This window comes from Vicia villosa, linkage group LG7 (assembly GCF_029867415.1).
Source record: "Vicia villosa cultivar HV-30 ecotype Madison, WI linkage group LG7, Vvil1.0, whole genome shotgun sequence".
In the NCBI taxonomy this organism is placed as follows: Eukaryota; Viridiplantae; Streptophyta; class Magnoliopsida; order Fabales; family Fabaceae; genus Vicia; species Vicia villosa.
The window spans coordinates 73,165,419-73,179,465 of NC_081186.1; the positions used below are offsets into that span (position 1 = coordinate 73,165,419).

General features: G+C 34.3%; 1 protein-coding gene across 1 annotated transcript; it reads left to right on the forward strand.

Annotated features, from left to right (window-relative positions):
• Window positions 1-287: 287 nt before the first annotated feature.
• On the forward strand, window positions 288-1,325 carry LOC131619326 (uncharacterized). Its single transcript, XM_058890435.1, has one exon. It carries the CDS (start codon window positions 288-290, stop codon window positions 1,323-1,325), a length of 1,038 nt encoding a protein of 345 aa, XP_058746418.1.
• The last annotated feature ends 12,722 nt before the right edge of the window (window positions 1,326-14,047 follow it).

The following is a 14,047-nucleotide window of genomic DNA, read 5'->3' on the forward strand; positions in this document are numbered from 1 at the left end:
GATATCGAAATAACATTGTATAGTTCATGAAGAACTCGTAATGCTTTATTTTTTATTTTTTTGTATATGTAAGATGTATTTTGTCACTAAATTAATTTTTTTTTTATAAAAAAAAACAGATAATTTTAAGACTAATGTGACAATCTAGTTTACTATTGTGTTATTTCTAAATATTAGAATTTAAAAAAATATATTATTTTAAATATTAATATTTAATATTGGCTTTATGATAATTATCTCATTATAATATTTTTATTTCTTTTATTTTTATGATAGAACTACTAAGTATGTCAAATCTTACAAAATTAGATTTTTGGGCTCTTGATATTTCGGGAAAGAACTATTTGACATGGGCCCTAGACGCCCAAATTCATTTAAGCGTAGAAGGTCACGGTGACACTATTAAAGAAGGAAATAAATCATCTGATCAACAAAAGGCAAAAGCCATGATATTCCTTCGTCGTCACCTTCACGAGGATCTTAAAAATGAGTATCTTACCGTAACTGACCCACATGTCTTGTGGAAAAATTTGAAAGATAGATATGATCGTCAAAAAACGGTTATCCTACCAAAAGCTCGATATGAATGGATGCATTTACGTTTGCAAGATTTTAAAAGGGTAAGTGATTATAATTCTGCAATGTTTAGAATAACTTCTAAGTTATTATTATGTGAAGAAAAAGTAACTGATGAAGATATGCTAGAAAAAATATTTTCCACTTTTCATGCATCCAATGTGCTCCTGCAGCAGCAGTATCGAGAAAAGGGGTTTACTAAATATTCTGACCTAATATCTTGTCTTCTTGTGGCTGAGCAAAATAATGAACTATTGATGAAAAATCACGAGGCCCGTCCCACTGGTACAACTACATTCCCAGAAGTTAATGTGGCAAGGCACGACCACTATAGGAAAAATTGTGGTCGCGGTCGTGCATACGCATGTGGTCGTGGTCGTGGTCGTAATTATGCTCATGGTCTTGGTTTTGATCGTGGTCGCAATGGGAATCATAAAAACACATATTTCCACCCGAAGTGGAAAAATGTTGAAGAGGGTCAGAGTAGCAAAACAAATGAAAATATTTGCTATCGTTGTAGAGGAAAAGGTCATTGGAGTCGCACTTGTCGTACTCCAAAACACCTTGTTGATCTTTATCAAAAATCACTGAAAAATAAAAAGGAAAGAATCGAGACTCACTTTGCTAATGAAGATGATGATCCAGATTACGGTAATATGGATGTTACCCATTTAGATATTGGTGACTTCTTTGCTGATTCAGGTGGAAAAATTGATCACCTTATTGGAGATGGAAGTGTCAAGAAATAAAATTTATGGAAATTTTCTTTTTAAGTTTTATGGATGTTTTGAATTTTATTTTCTAATAATAATAAAGTGTGTTTTCTACTTGTTTGTTTACATAATTTACTATTTAAATAATTTGTGTTTTTAATGTGCGCTTATAACTTATTGTTAAAAAAATTATTATTGTTCTTAGAATGAATATGGACACTAGCTCCAGTAATGAAGATATGTGCCTTGCTGACAGTGCAACAACCCACACAATTCTCAAGCATAAAAGATATTTCTCTAATTTAGTGAATCGAAAAATTGATGTCAGTACTATTTCTGGCACCTCAAAAATAATTGAAGGCTCCAGAAGAGCCCATATGTTGTTACGTGGTGGAACAATATTGCACATTGATAATGCATTATATTCCCCCAAGTCCCATAGAAATTTATTAAGTTTCAAAGATATCCGCCTAAATGGATACCATATTGAAATAGGAGATGATGGAGGGATTGAACATCTGTGTATTACAAAACACAATTCAGACACAAAATGTGTAATGGAAAAGCTATCGGCTTTATCCTCTGGCATGTACTACACTTATATTAGTATAACTGAAGCACATGCAACTGTAAACCAGAAGTTTACAAATAATGATAAATTTCTAATTTGGCATGACTGGTTGGGCCATCCCAGTTATAATGATGCGAAAAATGATTGAAAATTCATGCGGTCATCAGTTAATGAGTAGGGAAATTATTCAATCAAATAAGTTCTCATGCAGCTCTTGCTCACAGGGGAAGTTGATAATTCGGCCATCACCAACAAAAATTGGAAATGAATCTATCAGTTTTTTAGAGCGTATACATGGTGATATTTGTGGGCCAATACACCCATCATGTGGACCATTTAGATATTTTATGGTTTTAATTGATGCATCAACTAGATGGTTACATGTTTGTTTGTTGTCAACTCGTAACCAGGCGTTTGCGAGATTGCTAGCTCAACTGATTCGAATAAGAGCTCATTTCCCCGATTATCCTGTCAAGAAAATTCGTCTTGATAATGCTGCAGAATTTTCATCTCAAGCATTTAATGCGTATTGTATGTCTATTGGGATTGACATTGAACACCCAGTAGCACATGTTCATACACAAAATGGACTTGCAGAATCATTTATTAAACGAATAAAATTAATTGCAAGACCATTGATTATGAGATGCAAGCTCCCAGTTTCTGCTTGGGGACATGCAATTTTGCATGCTGCAACATTAATTCGCATTAGGCCAACGAGTTACCACACCTCTTCCCCTTTACAATTAGTTTTTGGTAAAGAACCTAATATTTCCCATCTAAGAATTTTTGGATGTGTGGTGTATGTTCCAATTTCTCTACCACATCGAAATAAGATGGGTCCTCAAAGGAGGAAGGGAATATATGTTGGATATGAATCTCCGTCTATTATAAAGTACCTTGAACCAACAACACGAGATTTATTCATTGCTCATTTTGCTGATTGTCATTTTGATGAATCAAATTTTCCAGCATTAGGGGGAGAGAATAAGAAGCTGGAAAAAGATATCAGTTGGAATGAATTATCATTATCTCACATTGATCCTCGAACAAAACAATGTGAACTAGAAGTTCAAAAGATAATTCACCTACAAAACTTAGCAAATCAATTGCCAAATGCGTTCACTGATCCAAAAGGTGTGACTAAATCATATATACCTGCTGCAAATGCTCCAATAAAAATTGATATCCCTGTTGGAAAATCTAATGAGTCTCAACCACGCCTGAAGCGTGGTAGACCAATCGGTTCTAAAGATAAAAATCCTCGAACAAGAAAGGGAGCTAAGAATAAAGATGACCCAAGTGAGGATATAGAAAATCTAAAAGAATCGCCAGACATAATAGACATTTCATCTCTAGAAGAGATTGATCAGGTACCTGAAACTCATGAAAATAAAGAGATCTCGATAAATTATGTCCAAAATGGAATACAATGGAATCGAAACGAAGTCGACATTGATGATGTTTTTGCATACAATATAGGGCTAAATGAGATAAATGACAAAGAGGATGAGGAACCAACGTCTATCAAAATTTGTAGACAAAGTGAGGACTGGCCATAATGGAAGGATGCAATTGAAGCAGAATTAAACTCACTCTACAAAAGACAAGTTTTTGGACCTGTAGTCCGAACACCTGAAGGTGTGAAGCCAGTTGGATACAGATGGGTTTTCGTACGTAAACAAAATGAAAAAGGTGAAATTGTGAGATACGAAGCTTGACTTGTCGCTCAAGGATTTTCCCAAAGACCTGGAATTGATTTTGATGAGACATATTCACTTGTAATGGATGTAAGCACTTTTCGATATCTAATAAGCCTAGTAGCACATGAAGGGCTTAATTTGCACATGATGGATATTGTAACAGCTTATCTGTATGGTTCACTTGATAGTAAAATTTACATGAAACTCCCTGAAGGGTTCAATGTACCAGATGCACACAACTCCGAGTCTCGAGAACGCTACTCCATAAGATTGAACAAGTCTCTCTATGGGCTGAAACAGTCTAGACGAATGTGGTATGATCGCCAAAGTGAATATTTGCTTAGAGAAGAATATAATACAATGTTTCTTGTTCTCTTCTCTTCCTATCTTTTGATCTCTATATAGTTTCATTTAGTTCATAATACGTTTGTCCTTTTGTCCTTGTATTTTTATAAAAAGATCAGGAAAGGAATTCGCAATAATAGTTGTCTATGTGGATAACATAAATATTATTGGAACTCCTGAAGAACTCCCAAAAACTATGAATTGTTTAAAGAAAGAGTTTGAGATGAAGGACCTAGGAAAGACAAAATTATGTATAGGTTTGCAAATTGAACATTTGGACAAAGGAATATTTGTACATCAAGAAGGCTATATAGAAAAAGTGTTAAAACGCTTCTATATGGACAAAAGTCATCCGTTGTCTACTCCAATGGTTGTTAGATCATTAGATGTGGAGAAATATCCTTTCAGACCTCAAGAAAAGGATGAAGAATTGCTTGGTCCTGAAGTACCATATCTCAGTGCAATTGGAGCACTAATGTACCTTGCTAATTATACACGTCCTGATATATCATTTGCTGTAAATCTATTAGCAAGATACAGTTCTTCACCTACACAAAGACATTGGAACGGAGTCAAACATATACTTCGTTACCTTAGAGGTACAATAGACATGGGTTTGTTTTATACAAAAGTATCCCAATTCGAATTAACAGGTTATGCAGATGCAGCTTACTTGTCAGATCCTCATAATGGTAGATCACAAACTGGTTATTTGTTTACATGTGGGGGTACAACTATTTCATGGAGATCGGTGAAACAAACCATAACAGCAACATCATCTAATCATGCAGAACTTTTAGCATTACATGAGGCAAGTCGTGAATGCGTTTGGTTGAGATCCTTAATTCAGCACATCCAAAATACTTGTGGTTTATCTTTTGAAAAATTAAATACAACGATCATATGTGAAGATAATACCGCATGCGTCGCTCAATTGAAAGATGGTTACATTAAAGGAGACAAGACAAAACACATTTCCCCAAAGTTCTTCTTTACTCATGATCTCCTAAAGAATGGTGATATAAGCATCCAACAATTCTGTTCATGTGATAATCTTGCAGACCTTTTCACAAAGTCACTCCCAAGCAGAATTTTTAATCAACTAGTACACAAGATTGGTCTTCATCGAAGAAATGACTGTTCAACTGAGGGAGAGAAATGAAAGGATATTGTACTCTTTTTCCTTCACTAGATTTTTTTCCCACTGGGTTTTTTCTAGTAAGGTTCTAACGAGGCATATCCTCAATGGACATCCAAGGGGGAGTGTTATAAACATTTATACTAGTAGATGTTCATCCCTCTTCTTATTGTTCATCTTCCTATTCCACTTTAATGTACATGATTTTCTACCTCCCTTAGGTCCTATAAATAAGACCCATATTACAATGTAAAGTTCACCCTTGAAAATAATATAATACAATGTTGCTTGTTCTCTTCTCTTCCTATCTTTTGATCTCTATATAATTTCATTTAGTTCATAATACATTGTCTTATAAGTGGATTTTATAGTCTATATAGAATAACACATCTAGAGTTTACCCTTTACCTTATAAATCCAAGTTAGAATAAATGTATATTAAAATTTTATTTAACCTAAGTTAAATCGTAACACAATTTTGAGTCATGTTAGAATAAATGACAATTAGACTTATGCTTAAAATAGTGCTAATCTGTGTTTTTAAATTGTTAATCATCGACAATTAAATTGATAATTAGGCTTCTTCTTACACCATGTCTATACATTATTTAATAATTCTATTATTTCTTTCTTTTTTAGATAAATTATTTAAGATACATTAGGATTTAGCAGGGTTTTTAATATTTATTTACTTGAGATGCAAATCCAGAAGTAGATAAAAAATGATAGATGAGAACATGAGATCGAATTAAAAAATGATCTTGCCGTGTTCATAAATATGCTGGTGACGTATAGTGACGCCACTGATAATGTCAGCAATTTGCAATGCATATATTATTCATCAACGATCAAAGTGAGAGGTGACTCTTTTTGACGTCATAATTTATGAAGTATGTATAAGGCTTAATATTTTTTAAAGTTATTTTTTAGTCGAGATTTAGATATTTTTATTAAAAAAATCATGTTTTTTAATTTTATTTTCACAATAACCATTTTTTCCGCTTAAATCTCAATAATCTATTTTCAAACAAATTTTTTGAAATCGTAAAGGTGTTAGCATATGAATTGACGACTTCATTTAAAAATAAAAGTTGTCGTTAATTGAATTGATGTCTCGTATACGCTTAACCAATCTAATTGGCGACCATGTTTAAAGTGGAAGAGCTGACACCAATTTATCTAGCGCGAAGTTGTCGTTAATTGAATTAATGTTCCGTATACACTTATTCTTAACCAATCTAATTGGAGACCACATTTTAAATTGGAAGTGATGGCGCCAATTTATCTGACGCTTTAGTTTATTATTTTTAATTAAAACAATAAATTATTAAAAAAAATTAAATGTAAATATTAATATTTAATTTAAATTACTTTAATACGATGATATTTTTAACAATGATAAGGACGACTGAGTTGGTCATATCGATCACCAGTTCTACACCCATATCTATCATAACTCGTCGCGCTTGCAGTTGATTCACCCAGGTGTTTAGGGATTTGAGGTCGCGGGAACATCACCATCACCAGATTATGTAAATAAATTTCTAAGTAGTCTTGAGTGTGCATTGACGTGCTGCCGTAATTGAGTTCGTGACACATGCCAAAGTAATTGGATTTTGTTGATGGGGTTATTGGTGCGTGGTCTAGTCGATTGAATGGTGACATTGGTGTGAATGATTAGTTGGAGAAAGGAAGAAATAGTTGTTGTGGTGTTTGGTAACCCCATGTTTGTTGCATGTCTTAGTGTTGTGATGTTTGAGCGTTTTGGTAGGAGAAAATGCTGGTATTATATGCTCCTTGCGTGTTTTGGCTATGATAGGATGATGTGTTCGGGGCATATGGATGTTGGTTGTTTTGATAATAAGCCTGTTGTTGGTGATGGTATGGAGTATGCTCTTGATTTTATGGTTGAGTGTCTGACATGTATTGATTGTGAGTTTGAGTGTTTGTTGATTGACAATTTTGTTGGGTCGGGGATGGTGAGTAAGTGGTCTGGTAATTTTGTGGGGAGTTAGACGTTGAAGCTTATTGCGTGTAAGTGGTTTGTCATGGGTTGTATAAATAGCTAGCTTCAGAGAAAAAATCAATTGCAACCGATCAGTACCAAGCAATATAATTATTAGTTGGTTTAAATTTGATTGGCATCACAACGTTAGTTAAGGCTCATTGACTACTGTGCCTCTATTGACGAAACTCATCTTTAGCGAAGTCTTTCTAATTGTCAAAGGCCCATTGTTCATTAATTTTATGTTGATGCCATTGTTCAAGGCATGTCTAGGGATATGAGGTTTGTTGACGCATGTCGAACTGCAGTTTCACAAAGTCACTATGGTGCATCTCCATACTGGTGAACCTGATGATTTGTGTGCGTGCAGTCAATGCGGCTACATCTTCTTCTCTGATTTCACGATGATGTTCCAAGCATAGATATGGCCGCCAAGTAAACTGTAGAGGAAAAATAAATTAGATAATAAAATAGGTAATGTTAAAAATAAATGATTATGAAACAATTAGTTGAGTGGAAATACATCGTCCGGTGTTAGGTGGTTCAAGAGATTGTGATACTAAGTGATGCAGTGTCTATGACATCTATTGTAAGTCATACCACGAGCCAAGCACCTAAACAAAAAAGTTCTAATAAGTTATTTAGAAATAATAATGGGTAAAGTAAGTAAATAGAAATAATTTTATTAACTTAGTTTTGTGCGTAAGGGAATGTGAAGTTGTTTTTGTTGATGGGCGCTAGGGACGACAATCTAGACAAACTCTGTTCTTGAAGAAAACGGAGCATCCATAAAATGTAGATGTATCTTTCTTTGTGATTTTACACAAAGAGCTATAGAGATAGGACAAACAAGTCAAACTCCAACTATATGTTCCTATTTTATCTATGTTTCTTAAGAGTGAGAACACACGTCCACCTCAGTGTATCAAAAGATACAAGAGTGACATAAAGAAAGAATACACGAAAACTTAAAAGTCTCCTAAAACACCAACCCTTATTTTGCACACACGGTTTCTATTTATGAATGATTTTCAAAACTAGGTTTCCTAAGTCCTTATTTATATACTCTTGCAGAATGGGCTTGGACTCTCAAATAAATCAAATCTTCTCATTTATGAAAATAACTGCAAGATCTTCACCCAAAATAGGAACGAATCAAATTAAATAAAATCTTAGTTTTCTAAAAGAAACCTCAAAGATTATTTGTCTAAAAACAAAAAAAAAGCATGCATTTGTCCTATACACTCCTTTGATTGCGTGCATCTGTAATGAATATCTAAATATTCCAAATTTTCATATTTTTCTACCAAATCTTTCAAGGAAAAAAACCATTCTAAACTGTCAGGATGGTCTGGTGTAGGATGTCACAACATCTGTCAAAACATATAACAACTGAACCTGTTATGACAGTAGGACAAGATGTTTCAACATCTTGATCAACATCAGTTGAGAACCATGTTTTAGAATAATTATGCGAATCACAAAAACATGGAACTAACAATCTCCCCCTTTGGAAAATTTTGGCTAAAACAACCAAAATACAGTTAAGCCCTGGAGATAAATCATATTTACATAATACAAAGATATATCATAGATGCAGAGCAGTTACACAAAAGTCTTCTTCTTCAAAGATCTTTGGAGCTTGTACAAACATACAGGTCTGTTACTCTTAATGTCATACAAAACCAGTACTCCCCCTCAAATGGATACCAGAACATGAACTTCCCAAGTTTATACAACAGAGGCATATGCAGCAGAAGATAATAAAAAGCCTCACATCAGGCAGGATGTCAAGCCTCACATCAGGTAGGATGTCAGGACATATTACACACATTCTTCACTCTCCACTAGCAGTCTTTAGCTCCAGCAGCAACACAATCAACCAACATGATAGAATATCATGCTCCCCTTTAATAGTTGCATTCATCAAGCAACGACAATAGCTATGCTCCCTTAGTAGTAGCACAATCAAGATGTATGCCAACCAGCATGTCAGGACATGTGTTGTAACATCAAGACAAACAAAAACACACAAACACTTTACTCCCCCCTTTTAGCCAAAAATTGAAAAAAAATAGAGTAAATATAAACAAACAGAAGCGCACACATAGATGGAAACACGTAAATTTGAAGGCCTTCAGGTGTTTTTCCACCTCCCGCCCCTGTAAAAAAGCCTTATACATTCCTCGCGGTTGTCATGCAGAGAAAATAGAGGAAAGATGCAGTAACAGTTGCACTCTTCCATAATCATAATTGTTATAACTCTTTAATAGTGAAAGTTCCAGTCCCACTGCTTATGTTCTTAATTTGGTTTGTTTTAAACATAATAGTAAGTTATTCCTTGTTGTCCATATGCTCCAGAGTAACAATCTTTCCTTCAATAAAATTATTGAATAGTTGGATATCAAGATTCTTGTTCTAGCCATGTTGAATGAGATATTTGATGATATTCAGGTCAACACATTGTAATTCTTCAACATCTATTTCATACTCATTAGCTTAGAGATACTCCCCTTTGTTTCCCTAAAATCAGCTTCAGCGTACATCATGAAGAACATACTTGCTTCCCATTAATCCAGAAAAACAGACTGTTTCTTAAGGTAAAATATTCATCAAAATTAGATACTTTCTCATTGAATTCAATGATGTCCCATTTATTAGTGTGCTTTAAGGTCAGTTCCTTAGATTGTTCTATCTACTCTTTAGTAGAGATATATTTACTAGATTGAGATCCTACTGATTTAGTGCTTTTGAATTTACAGATTTCATCTTTTACTATACTTCATCAGTCGGGACATAAGATGTTCAAAAATTTTCTGTAACATCCACATTTTCTTGAGTAACTGAGTCATCAAGAACTACACTTAGGAGTTCTATTGCAATTTTATATTTAGATATAGTAAAACACTCTATAAGCTCTGATTAGTGCAACATACCTCAGAAGTATTCCTTCATCTCTTATTGACTCTTTGCCAGTCAAGATTGTTAGAACAAGAATTGTTCTGATCAATAATCTTAGTTTTGATGATAACAATGTATATGAATTTTGCTCAAGATAATGTGGTACTCTAATCCTATGCAATCTCCTTTTCAGGAAATATATAAAGAGTATGCACAAATCAGCGCTAAGAAGCTTTGACTCAGAAGGTTCAGTATGCAACTTCAGCACATGGTCTGGCAAGACATCAGAAGATGGTCAAGCAGAATCAGAACATGGTCTATTAGAAGCATCAGAAGAACTTGAGTTCAGAAGCAGAAGCACTGAAGTCATGGAATCACGCTCAGAAGCATATCAAGATCAGAAGATCAGAAGATGCTCTGCACCAAGCCGTTTGTACTCTGATGATTTTCAACGTTGTATTTACAAAGAACAAATCAGAATCAAGTACTAGATGGCAGGCTACGCTGACTGACAAAAGGAACGTTAGAAGCTACTAAAGGCAATGTCAGTAGTGACAGCAAAAGCAAGGCTCGAGGTAGTTGACAAAACAGTGAAACATTAAATGCAATGCTGTACGGAATACGCAAAGCATTAAATGCTCCTAACGGTCATCTTCTCAAACGCCTATATAAATGAAGTTCTGATGAGAAGCAAGTTACCGATTCTTAACAATTTCTGTGAATATTAACTTGCTGAAACGCTGTTCAATTCAAAGCTCAGAAACTTCATCTTCAACCTCACTACATTACTGTTGTAATACTTTAGTGAGTCTAAGCTTAAATCTATAAGAGAAATATCACAGTTTGTGATTATCGCTTTTAAGAAGCAATTGTAATACTCTTAGAATTTGTTTACATTAATTTGTAAAGGACTAGAGTGATCGGGTTGTGATCAGTATACTCTAGAGAAGTCTTAGAAGGTCTCTAAGCAGTTGTTCCTAGAGTGATCAAGTTGTGATCAGAAGACTCTAGAAGACTTAGAAGTTGTCTAAGTGGAAAACCATTGTAATCTCGTGTGATTAGTGGATTAAATCCTCAGTTGAGGTAAATCACCTTGTATAGGGTGGACTGGAGTAGTTTAGTTAACAACGAACCAGGATAAAAATACTTGTGCAAATTATTTTTATCTTACGAGTTTTGAAACTACACTTATTCAACCCCCCCCCCCCCCCTTTCTAAGTGTTTTTCTATCCTTCAAAGATATAATATTTATTCCAAAAGACATGAAAATGTTTGAGTGTAGGATTCTTTCCTTTCCATAACTCATAAGGAGTGATAGAAGTTCCTTCTCTCAAAGTCACTTTGTTTTGAATATAACATGCAATATTCATAACTTCAGCCCAAAAATTTTGTGGCAGTTGTTTAGCATGAAGCATGATTCCAGATGACTCTTGTATTGCTCTGGTCTTTTGCTCAACAATTTCATCTAGCTGAGACGAGAGTTCATGACTAACACAAAACTCGGAGAATTTTGCATCCTCAAATTCTTTTTCATGATAACTTTTGACTTTGATAATCTCATCCTTTTCCTCCTCTTGAATATATTGGCATAAATATTCCAACATCCCATGAAAGTCTGACTTTTTTAAAGAAATTTCATCCATACAAAACCAGAAAAGTCATCTATAACCACAAGTTCTGGTGCCATAGTTTCACCTCATCCTTATTGGTTATTGAACATGCGGAAGCAGTTATTTGAGATTCCCACAAGTAACAGTTGTCTTTAGACCTTATACCCTTCATAAGAACAACTTATTTCTCATCTTTGACTACTCATTCTAATTTTGAAAAATAAACCAACAACCCTTGATCACATAGCTAACTAATGCTAATAAGATTAACAGATAGTCCTTTAACAAGAAGAACATCTTATAAGTTTGGAGATCCAACAAACAAATTTGACAGCACCTGTGGGGTGATACCTAATATCCAACAATAATTTTTGAATGCATGTCATGTGTCTAAAGCATCCACTATCAAAGTACCAGTCTTCTCTTTTTGTTATTCTCAAGGTGGTATGAGCTATTAGGTTGACATCTCTTTATTTTATACTTATCGTTTTGGTTACTTGAGCAGCTTTAGAATAAATTGAAGAATTTTTGTCTCCAAGAAATTAATAATAGAAAAGCTTAATGTGACCTTAATCACCACAATAATGACATCTTCAAGTTGAGGAGTTGAAATTTGGAGCTTCATTTAATCTGTCAATATGTTGGAACATGTGGTTTGACATGTTGATCATTATTTTCTTTTCAGCAGGAAGGAACTTTTTTGTAGGCTTTTTCTTTTGTTGAATATCTGAGTGATATTTGACTTTTGTGTCTTCAGCCTCTTTTATCATTCCAATTCCATTGTTCATCTATTTTAAAGAGTTTGTCTAGTTGTCAAGCTTGCAGTTTAAGAAAGTTACCTTTTTTTGAATATGAGAAATAGTGCACAGAAGTTTCTTCTTTTCATTCTCCAGATCAGCAATGATCTTTATCTATTCTTCTACTATTTTGAGACCTTTTTCACATCTCTTACAAGCATCCTTGTAGGACACGTCCAGATATTTATAGAGATCATTCTCATCACATGATTCCACTTCTTCAGCCCATATTCCAGAAAGAGCCATTACCAGTTTGGCAGTTTTAGTAGTAGTCTCATCTTCTGAATTATCATCATCAGACCAAGATACAATCAATCCATTTTTCAAACTCTTGAGATAGGTTGTACATTTTGGTCTAATGTAACCAAATCCTTCACACTCATAACATCGAATGCCTTTGCTTTGATTGAGAATTTCTTCAAGTCTGGTATTGTTCCGAGAATCATCATTGTTCCTAATGTCAGATGAGATGTTCTTGACATATGGTCTTCCTCCTTTATCCATTCTCTTAAAAATTCTATTGAATTGATTTCCAAGTAATACAATGGTGTTAGACAGTCCTTCCCTAGTATCTATGTCAGCTTGACCTATTTCATCTTCAGTACTTGATACAAAGGCTATGCCTTTGCTCATTTTTCTCATACTTGTCAGTAATAGCCAATTCAAAAGTTTGAAGTGAGCCAAAAAGTTCATCAAACCTGATGGTGCTGATGTCATGAGCTTCTTTAATGGCTGTCACCTTATTGTCAAATTTCTTAGATAGAGAGCTAAGAATTTTTCTTACAAGTTTTCTTCTGATATCTTCTCTCCCAAGGCACTAGATCCATTTGCAATTGAAAGAATCTTCATATGATATTGCTGGATAGTCTCATCATCATTCATCTTCATATTTTCAAACTTGGAAGTGAGAAGTTGAAGCCTAGTCATATTTACCTTGGATGTGCCTTCATAACTTGTCCTAAGGATTTCCCAGGCATCTTTGGCTATAGTACACGTGTTGATGAACCTAAAAACATTCGTGTCTACTCCGTTGAATAGAGCATTCAAAGCCTTGGAGTTTCTAAGAGCAGAATTTTCATCCTCATCAGACCAATCTTCTTCAGGTTTTAAGGACACATTCACTTTTTTTACTTTATTAACAGGATGCTCTCATCCTTTTAAAACAGCCTTCCAAGCTTTGTTGTCTATGGATTCCAAAAAAGCCACCATTTTGACTTTTCACCAATCATAATTAGAACCATATAACATAGATGGTTTGTTGTTGTATCTTCCTTCTTTATCCATAATACCATAAATATTATCCCTTAATCTCACCCAATAAACAAAAAATGGTGCCTACTCCGATGTCAATTGAAATTCTGGCACTTACCCAACAGATGTCAAGACAAATGTCTTAACAATACAAAATATCAAGACAGATGTTATAACATCTCCTGACTAACAATACAAATATCAAAATAGAAATAAACTACAGAATGATAAATAACACAAGTAATTGTTAACCCAGGTCAGTGCAACAACACCTAATTTTGGGGCTACCAAGCCATGAAGGAAATCCACCATTAGTAGTAGTACTAGTTCAAAGCCTAAATAGTCTCAGTTTATAATTTATCTCCTAATCCCCACCCAGTGCAACTTCTACCTAGAAATCAACATCTAGATACGAGAAATCGACATCCTACTTCCAA